Here is a 15,716-nt window from a genome sequence, read left to right on the forward strand (position 1 = left end):
CACACAATTAATAAGTGGGATCAATAAGGCTGGGGTTAAAACCTGCAAAGTCCGGCACTAAAGCTCACTCTCTGGTTTTTGCTGTTACTGCCTTCTGGTTACATAGCTTCAGTGAATTTAAAGAACTTCTTTTAACCATACAGATGCTGTTAATTGCCTAAATTTTTCTTTTCTGTGCAGAATATCTTCCATTTGCTTACCTTTCTTTCTATTCATTATTTCCTAAACCTCTTCTTACTTCTTGCCTCTCTCCTCAGTTTTATGACAGGGCTTCAGAATGCAGACCCCCTTTGGCCTGTGATTTTAGATTTTTCTCTTGAGAACCTCTTCCAAGATCTTTGAGATTCTTTACTGAAGGTTTTCTGACACTAAGGGCCTCAGCAAGAACAGTAAAACTTGAATATCAGGCCCTAAAATCATCACACCCTATTTACACTGGGCTTTTTTGCCTCTGGCTTGTTAACTTAAGGAGTATTGACTTCATGAAGAATACCTTTGTGTCTTGTGCTTCATCTTGATGTGGGGAATTGCCTTCTAGGCTCAGCCGCTGTACTGTGTTACTCCTTCCTCATTTCAGGGGCTGTCATGTGGGTGGAAAACAAAGCCATATCTCATTCACAGGAATCTCTTCATGGCCCTGAGGCCCCTGTCTCAGGAGTCCTCTTATTGCCTTAGCTTTTTAGTGCCTCAACTAGCAGTACTTTCATTTGCAAGTGGCTAGATCATTGTTAGTGGTGAATTCACTTTGGGCAAATAGTGTTCAGGTTGGGTTGAAGAGAGAGAGTAATTTCTGAAAGGAGGTTGGTGAAAAAAGAAGGTCTGTGGAACTACTTTTAACCTATCTCCTGTGAACTGAGGTTTGTTCTTTTTCCTGGAGCAGCTATTTCGTAGTTCTCTTGTTTCTGCTTTTCCTTAATGATACTCATTTTTTTTTAATTTATTTTTGAGAGAGAGCATAGGTGAGTGAGTGCTCGTAGGGGAGGTGGGGGGGGGGGGGGCGGGGGAGAGAATCCCAAGCAAGCACAGCCCAATAAGGGACTCAAATTCACAAATCATGAGATCATGACCTGAGCAGAAACCAAGAGTTAGACACTTAGCCAACTGAGCCACCCAGGCACCCTGGTACTCATTTTTTAAACGTCATCTTTCTGAGGATCAAAGGTGAAGCATGTGGGGCACCTAGGTGGCTCAGGCAGCTGAGTCCAACTCCAATTTCAACTCAGGTCATGATCCCAGGATCATGGGATCGAGCCCCACATCAGGCTCTGTGCTGAGCGTGGAGGCTGCCTAAGATTCTCTCTGTCCCCCCTTTTCCATCTCCTCCAGCTTGCATTCTCTCTCTCTCTCTCAAAAAAAGTGAAATATTTGTGCCTAGGAATTTTCTGTGTTCTTTTAGCCAGTTAATTCATTGGGAAGCAACACTAGAGCTGTGTATTTGCACGGAATGAATCTTGTGAAGACTTTATAAAATGTTCTTCTAGAAAGGGTAGGTTGAGTGTTTTGGTTTGTTTTAATGTACCATCACAGTAGCTGTATGGTGTATGGCGTGGGGATCGTGTGCTAATTTTGACTCGTCTTTTTCCAGGTGCCATATGCCTCTGGCATGCCCATGAAGAAAATAGGCCACCGAGGTGTTGATTCCTCAGGAGAGACGACATATAAAAAGGTATGTCTGGGGGCACCTGGGTGGCTCAGTTGGTTGAGCATCCGACTTTGGCTTAGGTTATGATCTTGCGGTCTGTGAGTTTGGAGCCTGTTTCGGATTCTTTCTCTCTCTGTCTCTCTCTCTCTCTCTCTGCCCCTCCCCCACTCATGCTCTGTCTCTCTGTCTCTGTCAAAAGTTAATAAACATTTAAAAAAAAAAAAAAAGGTATGTCTGGGTGGAACCCTTTCATCTTACTCCAGGAAGGGATAATTCTGTCCCCTTGATGATATTCTCCACATTTTGTCTCATTCCTTGATATCCTAAGGCTTTGTGCAAGAACTATCATACAACTTGGACTTTAGAGTTTACTTGCAGTTCTGGACTACTCTGGAGTTTCTCAGGCTTCCCAAGGGACAGTGTTCAACCTTCCATTGAGCATCTATACTTTGCTTAATATGGGGTGTGATGATTTCTTGGAGTCCTGTTTCTGGCCCATGTAGATTTTTCTTATATGTGTTCTCTGCCTTTATTGCACTGTCCCAAGTAATAGAGGTGGACTGAAGTCTGTCAGGCACCTGGCCCTCCTGGGAATGGGCCCAAGGCCCAGTGTCAATTCCACAGATATATATCGAGCTCTGTTTATGTGCTGAACATTGAGACAAAAAGATGAGTTTCTAGTCTAATTGGAGAGGCACACAACTTAAAAATCTAGTTATAAAAAAAATTTTTTAAGCAATCTCCACCCCCGACGTGGGACTCAAACTCATGACACCAAAATCAAGAGACATGCTCTACCGCCTGAGCCAGCCTCTAGTTTTAATTTTATTTAGTTTTAATTTTAATGCTTAATGAGGACTAAATAGAAGTACCAGTAATTTAATACTTGATGGGGATTGGGGATGAGGGAGATCATTTAGAGCAAAACTGTCCAGTAGAACTTCATAGTGATTGAAATGTGCTATAATCTGTGTTATCCGGTAGTAGCCACTGGTCATACTTGAATGTGGCTGGTAAGACTGAAAAGGTGAATTTTTAGTTTATTTTGATTTAAGTTGACACATAGCCATGCGTGGCTGGTGTATTGGGCAGCACAGATCTAGATGATCTGATAATTTCCTATAGGATTGTAAGAGTGGGGCTCTTGACCATAGTGTGATCATTTTAAATCTAAATACTTCCCGCGGAAATAATTTGAGTCTTTCAGGCTTTTTTCACTTAGGAACTATTTTGTGCCACTCTGTTGTCCTTGGGACACCAATCAGGCCCTGCCTTAAAAGGACTTAAAAGGCCTTTTGTAGCCAGGTAGTCAATCAAAATATCAGTTAATTTTAGTTACATTCTATATTCCATGAATAAAATGTTTGGAGAAGCCCCAGGTACTCTGGGGGCAGGAACCTTTGGAGTGAGATATAAGATTGTTCTCTCAGGACGTTATCTTCCAAATGTAGATATGGATAGGCGGGAACACCTTGCCTAGCTGAGGCTGACTCAGACAGTCTGCCTTTGCTACTGTGTATCTTTGTACCCTGCCAGTCTTTACCAGGCGTAACTGCCGAGTTAAGCAAGAGGTTAGAGGAACTGGATTGCCCCAGCTTAGTCTGAAGTATTAGAAGGGCATTTGGAGTGCTTTGGAGTGCTTCTTCTGGCTCTTCCCTCCAGAGTTTTTATTGTTCTGATCAGATTTAATACTAGAATCTTTCCTCTCATTTCTCTTCTGTTTCTCAGACAACCTCATCTGCCTTGAAAGGTGCCATCCAGTTAGGCATTACTCACACTGTGGGAAGCCTGAGTACCAAACCAGAGCGTGATGTCCTCATGCAAGACTTCTATGTGGTGGAGAGTATCTTCTTTCCCAGGTACAGAGGTTAATGTTCATGGGAATTTCCTGGGAAGTGTGGCTTTTTCATATCAACCTGAGGGCAGTTTTAAGGGGTCAGATCTAACATAGGCATGTGCCCACTGTCCAGTCCTTAACTTGATCTTAGTTGGGGTGATGTGGGACTGGAGAATTTGGAGAGCAGATGCTGTTTTTTGAGTACTTCCATGAGCCTCTGGCCTGTGGAGTGAGCCGTAAAAGCAATTTAGTGCACTAGGTAAGAGGCAGTGTGATTCTCTATGCCCGTGTCTTAATCCCCATATTGTGCCAATGTCCCATTAAGTAACCGACTCTTTTAATACCTCTGGTTCTCTCAGAAGGGATGTACTGACCTGCCTCTGGGTGACTGAGTGTCTGTCCAGGGTAGACTCCTTGGTTGACAGGGACTGGTAAATTATAAGTTCTTCTATTTAACCCTACAGTGAAGGGAGCAACTTGACTCCTGCTCATCACTACAATGACTTTCGCTTCAAAACCTATGCACCTGTTGCCTTCCGTTACTTTCGGGAGTTATTTGGTATCCGGCCTGATGATTACTTGGTAAGCTTCTGGATCTCAGGACCCTATGACTCCAGTACCAGAGGGATCCTCCCAAAGGAAAACCCTCTCTCCACAGTCTTGCTTTTCTAGTCTTTCTTTAGAATAGCATCTGTACTTAATTTCTGTACTTTAGGATTGCATCTGTACTTAATTTCTGGTTGGACAAGCCCTGGTATTTCTGAACCTCTTGCTCTCTTCTTTCTGGGCCCTAGTACTCCCTCTGCAGTGAGCCACTGATTGAACTCTGCAGCTCTGGGGCCAGTGGTTCCCTCTTCTATGTGTCCAGTGACGATGAATTCATCATTAAAACGGTCCAGCATAAAGAGGCGGAGTTTCTGCAGAAGCTGCTTCCAGGATACTACATGGTGAGGAAAGAAGAGCACTTGGCCACCTGTGCTGCCCACTCCACTCTTGGGCAAGGTGGGGGTTGGGGGGCGGGGTGGTTCTTGTCAGCAGGGCAACACGATGTCAGCACTTCTGTCTTAAAGACGTAATTCAGGGGCGCCTGGGTGGCGCAGTCGGTTAAGCGTCCGACTTCAGCCAGGTCACGATCTCGCGGTCCGTGAGTTCGAGCCCCGCGTCAGGCTCTGGGCTGATGGCTCAAAGCCTGGAGCCTGTTTCTGATTCTGTGTCTCCCTCTCTCTCTGCCCCTCCCCCATTCATGCTCTGTCTCTCTCTGTCCCAAAAATAAATAAACGTTGAGAAAAAAAAAAAATTAAAAAAAAAAAAAAAAGACGTAATTCATTTTGGGGCTTTTGGGCCCATCTCTCTTGCCTCTCTGGGGCCAAAAGGGTTTTATGTGTCATATTTTAAATGTTATTTGGCTTAGACCGTCCTACCCAAAGGTGATATTCAGTGATAATTTTATTTTCTGTTCTTAGTCTTCCTCCTACACCAGGAGAATGAGGTTGGTTACTTCCCTTGATAGTACTCTATTCCATCTTACTCTGATTGACTGCCCTTGGAGCTTCTGGAGAAGTTAGTTTTGCTTCACATCACACCCACAAGAATATGCTATACCAAGGGCTTAGAGTTAAGACTTTTTCAATACGATCTTCTCTTGAACCTCTCTGAAAGAATATATCCATCATACATTGAGTATGCTGACTGATTACTGGATTGGAGGGTCTGTGGCTCAGCTTGATGATAATCGGATCACTGAGATAGATGTGTTGGAAAATTGTAAGCAAATATGATGTGGCCTTATGGGCAGACAGATTGGACCTGAACCCCATGTAGCAGACAAAGAAAGATGGGTGGCAACTTTTTGCCCTTGAGTTTCACTGAAAATCAACTGATTTGTTGTCTTACTTCTTTTTACTTTCATGCCCACAGAACCTCAACCAGAACCCTCGCACTTTGCTGCCTAAATTCTATGGACTGTACTGTGTGCAGGCAGGTGGTAAGAACATTCGAATTGTGGTGATGAACAATCTCTTACCACGGTCAGTCAAGATGCACATCAAATATGACCTCAAGGGCTCAACCTACAAACGGCGGGCTTCCCAAAAAGAGCGAGAGAAGCCTCTACCCACCTTTAAAGACCTGGACTTCTTACAAGACATTCCAGATGGTCTTTTTTTGGATGCTGATATGTACAATGCTCTATGTAAGACCTTACAGCGTGACTGTTTGGTGAGTTTGTCATATTTCCTTCACTCTCAGATACCAAAAATTTCAGTCACTTAAACAGGTTATTATTCTCCCATCAAATCTGTAGGAGATGGGACTCAGTTCCTTAGCTCTATATGTCCCAGACTTCATTTAAAATAACTTTTACAGGGGAGCCTGGGTGGCTCAGTCAGTTAAGCATCTGACTTTGGCTCAGGTCATGATCTCACAGTTCGAGAGTTCAAGCCCCGCAGCGAGCTCTGTGCTGACAGCTCAGAGCTTGGAACCTGCTTTGGATTCTGTGTCTCCCTCTGTGCCTGCCCCTCCCCCGCTCACACTCTGTCTCTGTTTCTCTCTCAAAAATAAACATTAAAAAAATTTTTTTTATATAAATGTATTAATTACAGGGTACCTGGGTGGTTTAGTCAGTTAGGTGACTGACTTTTTTTTTTTTTTTTTTTTTTTTTTTTAAATTTTTTTTTTCAACATTTATTTATTTTTGGGACAGAGAGAGACAGAGCATGAACGGGGGAGGGGCAGAGAGAGAGGGAGACACAGAATCGGAAACAGGCTCCAGGCTCTGAGCCATCAGCCCAGAGCCCGACGCGGGGCTCGAACTCACGGACCGCGAGATCGTGACCTGGCTGAAGTCGGACGCTTAACCGACTGCGCCACCCAGGCGCCCCTAGGTGACTGACTTTTGATTTCAGCTCAGGTCATGATCTCATGTTTCACGAGTTCAAGCCCTGCATCGAGCTCTGTGCTGACAGCTCAGAGCTTGGAATCTGTTTCAGATTCTGTCTCTCTCTCTCTCTCTTTCTGCCCCTCCCCCGCCCTCTCTCTCTCAAAGATAAACATTAAAAAACATTAAAAAAATTAGTTAAAAAATTGAAATAAAATAAAATAACTTTTACATTAGGTCATTGCTGAGCCTTTACATTTTTACATTCTGTTTATCCTCCCCACACCTGGCTTCATTTTCTTTTCTACCTCTCCTAGGCCTCATAATCCTGTATTCTTCTTATTTGCATATCAGCACCATCATTCCTCAGATCTTGGTCCTGCCTACCAAATCCACATTTATATCTTGGAAGCTGTGTGCTGCTGAAGGAAATCACACACCTGTGTCTACTGGCATCTCTATAGGTTGATGCTGTCCAGCCTCAATATTGTCCACCAGTCCACTTCCTATTCCTTTCAGCACAGATGTCACATGATTGGGACTGTCTCCAAACCATTTTCTAACTTTTATCCCCCAGCCTTGTTTCTTCTGTTCCATATCAGACTACCTCGCTCTTCTGTTCCATACCATCCCTTTGTCCTGCCCCCATCTCCAATTTATAAACATGTCTGCACTCACCCATCCTTAATCTCCTTTCTGCCCAACTTGGTGTCTTAGTCCAGGTCAGTCCCTTTTGCAGGACTATTTCCTTAGGGTCCTGCTTCACAACTTCCTTCCTTTCCCTCCCCTGGCTTCCGCCTCTACCAACTGTTTTCTTTCTATGTACAAACTTTTATCTCTTTTATCTTAAGGTTAGGAGGGTCCTTTTTCAGTGTCTCTATCTAATGATGTTTCTATTTTTTCCTTTTCATTTATCTTCACCTATTCTTGCCTCAACCCACTGTCCTGGCTTTTGCTCTCTCTTCAAATGAACTGTTCTCCCCAGTGACGACCTGGGATGCCAAATAGAGAAAACTACTTTTTTTTTTTTTAATGTTTATTTTGAGAGACCATCCCAAGCAGGCTCCCCGCTGTCCATGCAGAGCCCAAAGCAGAACTTGAGCTCCTGAACTCTGAGATCATAACCTGAGCTGACATCAAGAGTCAGGTGCTGGGGTGCCTGGCTCAAGTCGGTTGAGTGTCTGACTTCAGCTCAGGTCATGATCTCACGGTCTGTGAGTTCAAGCCCCGTATTGGGCTCTGTGCTGATAGCTCAGAGCCTGGAGCCTGCTTCGGATTCTGTGTGTGCCTCTCTCTCTGCCCTTCCCGTGCTTATGCTCTGTCTCTCTCTGTCTCAAAAATAAAAACATTAAAAAAAATTTAAAAATGTAGGCTTAAAAAAAAAAAAAGTCAGGTGCTTAACCGACTGAGCCACCCAAGTGCCCTGAGACTACTTTAGAGTCTTTCCTTGAATTTTCTGCAGCTTGACAGTTGACTATTTCCACTTTCTTAACATACATTTTTTTTTGTTTTTCATGACACTTTTTCCTACTGATTTTTTTTTTCCTCAGCTGTTACTGTAGGATCTTTCTCTACTCTGTAACATTGTCCATCCTTGTTCTTTGCTTACTCTGCATCTATTTACAGGGCAATGCCTATGTTAGTTTGAGTCCTTTGGTTGAAAGGACTAGATACAATGGAGCAGAGAGTTGGTTTCAAACTTTAATAAGAATCACTCCTGGGGTGCCTGGGTGGGTCAGTTGGTTAAGCATCCAACTCTTGATTTCAGCTTATGTCATGATCTCAGGTCGTGAGATCGAGCCCTGTGTTGGGCTCCACTCTGGTTGTGGAACCTGCTTGAAGTTCTCTGTCTCTCTGTCTCTCTCACTCACTCTCTCTCTCACTCACTCACTCACTTTGCCCACCCCCTCTTTCTCCAACAATGACAACAGCAAAAAAAGAATCACTCCTATGCTCTCTTCATCGCTTCCTCCACCAACCTACCAAAACACCCTTGGTTGAGCTGCATCACCACAGTGGGCCACTGGAACTGGTGGGAGTACACCCTTTCACACGCTGTTCTGGAATGGAAGGAGGGTTGAGAACTGTGGGATACAATTCAAGCTCCTTGTTTTTTATTAAAAAAAAATTTTTTTTAATGTTTATTCATTTTTGAGAGACAGCAAGCATGAATAGGGGAGAGGTAGAGAGAAGCACCAAAGCAGGCACCAGACTCTGAGCGTCAGCACAGAACCTGACGTGGGGCCTAAACCCACAAGCTGTAAGATCATGACCTGAGCCGAAGTTGGACCCTTAACCGACTGAGCCATCCAGGCACCCCACAATCGAGGCTCCTTAATATGACACATCAGGCCTGTTACTGTTTTGCCCCTATCAACCTCTGTAATCTGCCACACCATTTTTTTGCATTTTCTGTTTTAGTAGTACCAAATTACATCTCACAGGATGTAACATGCTGTTTGTTTCATGTCTCCAGGCCTTTATTTGGACTTGTTTTCCAATTTATCCTTCATAAGCTTATTTATGTATCACTTCTTGACTTCTACACTATTTAGTCATGTAAGCAGTTTTGTTGTTGCACATAGTAGACTGTATTGCATTTATTTTTGTAGTTGTTTTCTTTCCTAAATTATAATATCCTTGAAGACAGAACCCCTCTTAAGTATCTTTGTACCCCAATAAGCAGGCACAGCGCATACAGATGTTAGGGCTTCGCTAAATACTGAACTGAATTGAAGCTGGGCATATAAGGTCCTGCAGCAGATCTGTTCTATCACGAAGTGTACTTTACCAGACTTTCCTTGTGGATTCTTTACAATTCAAGTATGTATTCCTTGTTCCCTTGAGAAAATAATGCTTAATAATAATAATAAAGAGATACAAGGAAAGAACAAAGAGCGTCTTGTGGGCTAGGCAGCGGTCTAATATATATTTACTCAAATGGAAGAAAGCTGAAGGGATGTAAACGGTGACCAGAGGAGGTTAATATGTTCTTCTTCAGGGACTAGGAGGAGCAAAGGATAAGCCTATGTAGTTAACCCTGGAGGTTTACTGTCAAGGGGCACCTTGGTGGCTCAGTTGGTTAAGCATCTGACTCTTGGTTTCTGCTCAGGTCATTTATCTCACAGTTTGTGAGTTCCAGCCTTGTGTCGGCACAGAGCCTGCTTGAGATTCTCTTTCTTCCTCTCTTTGTTCCCCCACCCCCCACCAGTAAACATTAAAAAAAAAATGATAATTGAAGGACACCTGGGTGGCTTGGTCGGTTGAGAGTCCGAGTCTTGATTTTGGCTCAGGTCATTATCTCATGGTTCATGGGATTAAGCTCCACACCCCACATCGGGTTCCATGCTGATGATGTGGAGTCTCCTTGGATTCTCTCACTTCTCTCTCCGTCCCTCTCTCTCTCTCTCTCTCTCTCTCAAATAAATAAACATTGGGGTGCCTGGGTGGCTCAGTCAGTTAAGTGTCAGGCTTCAGCTCAGGTCATGATCTCAGTTTGTGGGTTCGAGCCCCACATCAGGCTCTGTGCTGACAACTCTGAGCCTGGAGCCTGCTTCAAATTCTGTCTATCTGTCTCTGTCTCTGTCTCTCTGCCCCTCCCCTGCTCACACTCTGTCTCTCCCCAAAATAAATAAATTTAAAAAAATTAAATATTTAAAAAATATATCTTTAAAAAACAAAAAAAGAATTGAATCAGGAAAGCTGTGAGGTCCTGTAAAAGAGTTCTCTTACCTCCCAAGGCTCAGATCATGGTTTTTGTTTTTGTTTTCTTTCCACTTAGGTGCTGCAGAGCTTCAAGATAATGGACTATAGCCTCTTGATGTCAATCCATAACATAGATCATGCCCAACGAGAGCCCTTAGGCAATGAAACACAGTATTCAGTTGATACTCGCAGACCAGCCCCCCAAAAGGCTCTCTATTCCACAGCTATGGAATCTATCCAGGGCGAGGCTCGGCGAGGTGGCACCATGGAGACTGATGACCAGTGAGTGGGCTCAGGGACACCGGAAAGGAGAGCATAGACTCACTGTAGGTTTTTCTTGAGGAGGGGACCCAGCTTCTAGAATAAGAGTAGCCCTGATTCAGGAGTTAAGTTGACAGTATTAGTATTTATAGAACTATAGAATGAACTTTCTTAAGAATATAAAAAGAAAGGAAGAGGTCTCAAATTGGGGATTTATAGCACATCTGAGAAAGAGAGCTATTCGAAATTAAAAGACTTTTTGAAAAGAATCTACTCAGGGTCTTAGACATGTCTGCCTATTATATTAAAACTTCACCAAAAGCAATTTGTTATAGGCAGCTTTATGGAAGATGTCCTTCTTACCACAGTGGATCTATCAGTGAAGCATATTTACCGTGAAGTATAAATGTCTTGTAGGTAGTTTCAGTTTTAAGTCATGGTAAAGGATACCATGACTCTCAAGAAGAGTGTCCTAGTGGGCGTGAATTAAAATATGAAAGTACTGAGGAAGTTCAGTTATTGGAACGTTTCCAACATGGCTGAGTAGAGGTGATTTTAGATTCTCTTTGGTGGAATTAGGGTCGGAGGGGGCAGGTGAGTGAAACTTGGAGGCAAAGAGGTTGTAATACGTACTCCAGAGTGGTTCTTGGGGATGGAGGAAGTTTCTCTTCCCCAGTTTATGGGAGATGGGACGGTTATGTTTAGGTCTCAGTTCCCTGTCCTGATCTGACTCGAGGTTAAGAGAAGCCCTGTGTGCCAGGCCAAAGATTTTCTTACTCTTTTCTTCTTGTCTTCCGGAACAGTATGGGTGGCATCCCGGCCCGCAATAGTAAAGGGGAAAGGCTGCTGCTTTATATTGGGATCATTGACATTCTTCAGTCTTACAGGTGAGGAGTGCGCACAGATCCCAAATGAGGGGGCAGAGTGGTTGCAGATAACCACTCACATTTCTCCTTCAGGTGGGTTTGTCACTAAATTCTTCCTGAAATAAGAACAGTGAGTTGCAACCCGGCTGCTTACCTCATTAGGTTTTAAATGGTGGTTTGGTTCATTGATTTTGCCTGTCTCCCTGGCTTCATTACCCTGCCACTTCCCCAAACATAACACACACCTCTGTGGAGAGCTGAGTCAGTACTCAGAAGCACCAGGGTAGAATACACCATCTGTCTGGCTCTTTGTGAGAAACCTGTGGGATGAGTCACACTCCACATTGGGATACAGCTGGAAACACGTTCCCCTTTCCTCAGAGGAAAAACAAGAGGATCACTGTGTTCTGTGCAGAGTGTTAGCCTGTGGAACAGAGGTAGTGAGGTGGTAGTGAGGGAGAGCTGGGAATGCTGGATCCCAGGTTTCAGCTACTACTGAGGATTGGACAATACTTGGTTTACCGTTTCAGCGTCTTATCATCCAGTTTTAATTCCTCTTTTCCCCCTAGTAGCATACCCATCTATTCCTTCAGTTCTCCTTTTGTAGTAAATGCTCTTATCTCTGACTTACCAGGGACATAATTACTGCTCTCTTTCTATGGGGAGCTAAGTGACTTCCCTGGAAACAGCTTTGATCTCCATGTTGAACAAGCATGACTGTGTCTGTTCTTTGGAAAGCCAGTTTTATAGAGGGAGTGCTTTCCCAGCTTCTTCAACTCTAAAAGAGAAAACGGTGTCATTCGCTTAAAAACTGTGGGGCTGTGTGATAAACGTTTTTCTCGGCAGGTTTGTTAAGAAGTTGGAGCACTCTTGGAAAGCTCTGGTACATGATGGGGTGAGTAGCAGTTTGCTAGAGGCTCTCCTGCCTCCTTCAGTTCTGATTTGCCCCCTCCGTTTGTTCTTATTTCGTTTGTGGGTTCTGCCCTTCTGCTTGGGTCCCAGCCTAGGGGAAAGCAGCCCTAGGACTAAATAGAGGCCCTCTTGCTGGGCCTCCCCATCTCTAACTCTGCAGCCCTCTCTTCTGCTCTGCAGGACACCGTATCGGTGCATCGGCCAGGCTTCTATGCTGAACGGTTCCAACGCTTCATGTGCAACACAGTGTTCAAGAAGATACCCTGTAAGTGGCTTCTACCAGATGACCCCCCAGTGCCTCCCTTACTCCAGGAGATGGGGGGGCAAGACACCTCTGTCAGGGAACTGCCAAAGCCTCTTCTGCTCTACCCACATCCCGTGAGAACTGCTGCCCGTCTTTATGTCAGTCACTCTGTCTGTCCCCGTGGTTTCCGAGTTGCTGCTTTCCCCCTGGCTGTCCCTCCGTGTGTCACTGAGGTGAGGGGCATTTCTGGGAAGTGGGATTGGTGGGGAAAAAGTGTCGTTGTGGGAGTAGGATCCACGCCACAGGCTGACATAGAGCCAGACTTACAGAGATAGACAAGGATATCACAGGTGTTCTATTTTCTGTTCGTATCCCCAGTGCCAAGGAATTCTCAGAGTAGGATCAAAGGGTTGGAGAAGCATTTACTGATTTCTGCTTAGCAGTCCTTCTCACTCTCTTCCCTCAACTTTTGTGACTGGAAAGTGCCAGTATTCTTCTTCCCAAACCTTCCATGCTGTTGACCCTGGCACATTTCCAACTCCTCCTTCCCATCTCCTCATCTTAGGCCTCAGTCATCCCTCAGTGCGGCAGAGAGGACTTAGGCATGCCAGACAGTCTTAAAGAAACATGGAAAAATCTTTTCAAAGTCTTTTCAAAGTGATATATAAACAAGTGTAAAGTATCACGGTGCTGTGTGCGTAAGTGCTACGAGGATGCAGAGTGAAAGGGTCATCTTCGTCAGCTTGACCTGGAGGACGTTACTAAAGAACAAGGGGATGACGGAGCGGAGGACATCTCATCGGGTGGAAGCAAAGCCATCGAGGTTGCGTGTAGCAGGGAAAAGATGTGTGTGTGTGTGTCTCCTTTCGTCTAGGTTCTCTGCTTTCCAAAGTGAGGTGACCCAAGATGCACACCCTGTCCTCTGAAGAGTAGTTAATAGAGCTTGTCTTTGTTGACATTAGTCCTTCTGCCCGCTTTGCAGAGCACCTTTGGGTTTGTGTTGGGGGTGCTGGCGATTTGTATCTGTGTCTTGGTGATGGTTTCTTAGGTGGGTGCTAAGTAGGCTTTCTCTTTCCCTTTTGAAGTGAAGCCCTCTCCTTCCAAAAAGTTTCGGTCTGGCTCATCTTTCTCTCGGCGAGCAGGCCCCAGCGGCAACTCCTGCATTACTTACCAGACATCGGTCTCTGGGGAGCACAAGGCACAAGTGACAACAAAGGCGGAAGTGGAGCCAGGTCAGCGCCAGGGCTGGGGCTCCCATGTGCGTGGGCACTCCCTCCCTTCCTTCGGAGCCCTGTCTTATCTGCCTAGGACCTCTACTCTCCATTCCTGTCCAGGAAAAGCCAAGTTGCTTCATTTTTTCCCCCCCCTATTTTCCCCACCTCATTTTGTCTTCTTTTTTATTTATTGATTTTCTTCCCTTTTCTTTTTTCCAGGCGTCCACTTCGGTCGTCCTGATGTTTTACCTCAGACTCCACCTTTGGAGAAAATCAGTGAGGTCACGACTATTCCTGACCCCTATTTCTCACCTGTAGTTGGAGAGACTTTACAAATGCAAACTACAAGGTTGGTTCCTTGGCCCCTTTCTCCATATAATCTTTTCATGTCTCTCTTCAGGTCCTTAGGAACCTCCATAAGTTGTTTCTTCAAGAGATCATTGTCATTTGCTCCTCACTAGATTTTTGCAGGTTTACTTTCTTTTAGCTGATCTTTAGTGATTTGGAAAAGTGTCAGTATCTCTCCATCTTTAGGGGGGTGTGCAAGACTTTTCTGATATTCAGTCAAAACACACCCCAACCAACCCTTTATCTCCTGTTGAGTTCGATGAGAATTCTCTGCTTATTTTGTAAGCCTGGGAAGATTCCTGGGCAGTGAAGAAAATGAACAGTCAATCTTGCAAAAGAATCCAGTATGAAGATTGTGATTTAATTTTGTAACATGGTGTGTTGATTATCTATTCCATCATAAAACATTAACCTAAAACTTGTGGCTTAAAATAACAAGCATATATCATAGTTTCTGTGGGTCAGAATCTGGGTCTTTCATGAAGTGTTGGCCAGGATTACTGTCTTGTCTGGAAGGTTTGACTGAGAGGCTTCACTTCTAAGCTCATTTATGTGCTTATTGGCAGCATTCAGTTCCTTGTGGGTTACTGGACAGAGGGCATTAGTTCCTCACCAGCTGTTGTCTGGGGACCTCCCTGTTCTTTGCCACGTGAGCCTCTCTGTTAGGACAACTCAGCACATAGCACCTGGCTTCTCTCAAGAGTGAGTAAATGAGAGTGCATGCACCTTTGCAGAAGCCATAATCTTTTTGTAACCTAACCTCAAGATTGACATCCTGTCACCTGTACTGCATTGTAGTCGCTAAATGTGGCCCACACGCCCACACTCACAAGGAGAAGGGCTTACACAAAGGTATGAATATCAGGAAGCAGAGATCATGGGGAGCCACCTAACGAGTGACCTGTCACAGTCCATCTTCTGGCCCCCAATAATTCACATCCCTCCATGTGCAAAATACGTTCATTGGCTCCCATGGTCTCTAAAAGTCCCATCCCCATTATAGCAGCAGCTCAAATTCCAGAATTTTGTCCTCTGAAATAGGTCTTGGTTTGAACAAATTCCCCAGGTGGTGTTCCTCGAGTATAGTTCCTCTCAGTCTTTTGACCTGTGAAAAATAAAGAGGTTTTCTCCCTTCATACCCAGCAGACAGTGGTGAGGCAGTAAGGAGATAACTACTGTACACATTCCTGTACAAAAAGAGGAGCGAAGGAGGCACAGAGGAGTCACTGGTGCATAGCTAAGTCCAAAATCCAGCGATTGTTGGAGTTTCTTTTATCAAGTCTCAAAACATGGGGGTAATTCTCCATGGCTCTTGGCTCCACCGTTTGGAGTCTTGGTTTTGCTTTCTGGGTCTTACCTTTTCACAAAAGGTAGAATGTGTTTGCAGCTGAGTAGTTTTGTCAGCCTGCTCTCTTGCCAGTACAATTTTAGGGTCCAGTGGTTTCTTCATTTTGTACTGTTTCTGTCCCTTTCAGTCCAAGCTGGTAATGTTTCTGTTGTTATAATGCCCTCAAAGATTTTGTGGACCTCCTATGAATCTCATTGGGATTCAGTCCTTCAGACAAAAGCCACACCCACAGATACTGACCGTCTTGATATAAGCCCTGTGCTTCTTAGAGATCCTGTTGTTGAGAGGATCTACAAGACATTAATCTTTTTGGATGGCCTTTTGCATGATTGAATAGTACTCTAACCAACAAACTTTGATTTTTCTGAGGTCTCAAAAAAATGTTTTACAGTCATACCATTGGCTTTGTCTTTAGGGCACATTTTCCTGGTAGTGCTCAGGTTATAAAACCTTGCTTGTTCACA

The 15,716-nt window shown here is 44.4% G+C and overlaps 1 protein-coding gene across 11 annotated transcripts in view; it reads left to right on the forward strand.

Annotated features, from left to right (window-relative positions):
• The window catches only part of PIP5K1A (phosphatidylinositol-4-phosphate 5-kinase type 1 alpha), a 40,619-nt gene that overhangs the window by 21,673 nt on the left and 3,230 nt on the right, over positions 1-15,716 (forward strand). For 5 of the 11 annotated variants that reach the window (XR_006712747.1, XM_045479171.1, XM_045479166.1 and 2 more), the window contains 12 exons: positions 1,586-1,666; positions 3,371-3,501; positions 3,944-4,061; positions 4,274-4,426; positions 5,397-5,696; positions 10,136-10,341; positions 11,124-11,207; positions 12,033-12,081; positions 12,279-12,363; positions 13,428-13,574; positions 13,776-13,905; positions 14,471-14,606. Coding sequence is in view for 10 of the 11 variants with exons in the window: in XM_045479171.1 (XP_045335127.1) it covers positions 1,586-1,666; positions 3,371-3,501; positions 3,944-4,061; positions 4,274-4,426; positions 5,397-5,696; positions 10,136-10,341; positions 11,124-11,207; positions 12,033-12,081; positions 12,279-12,363; positions 13,428-13,574; positions 13,776-13,905; positions 14,471-14,570 (1,584 nt within the window). In the remaining variant the exon portion in view is untranslated. The remainder of the gene's footprint in view (positions 1-1,585; positions 1,667-3,370; positions 3,502-3,943; positions 4,062-4,273; positions 4,427-5,396; positions 5,697-10,135; positions 10,342-11,123; positions 11,208-12,032; positions 12,082-12,278; positions 12,364-13,427; positions 13,575-13,775; positions 13,906-14,470; positions 14,607-15,716) is intronic. The other 6 variants (XM_045479170.1, XM_045479168.1, XM_045479174.1 and 3 more) reach the window with 4 other exon arrangements.

The sequence above is a fragment of the Leopardus geoffroyi genome, chromosome C1 (genome assembly GCF_018350155.1).
Source record: "Leopardus geoffroyi isolate Oge1 chromosome C1, O.geoffroyi_Oge1_pat1.0, whole genome shotgun sequence".
NCBI classification, from domain to species: Eukaryota; Metazoa; Chordata; class Mammalia; order Carnivora; family Felidae; genus Leopardus; species Leopardus geoffroyi.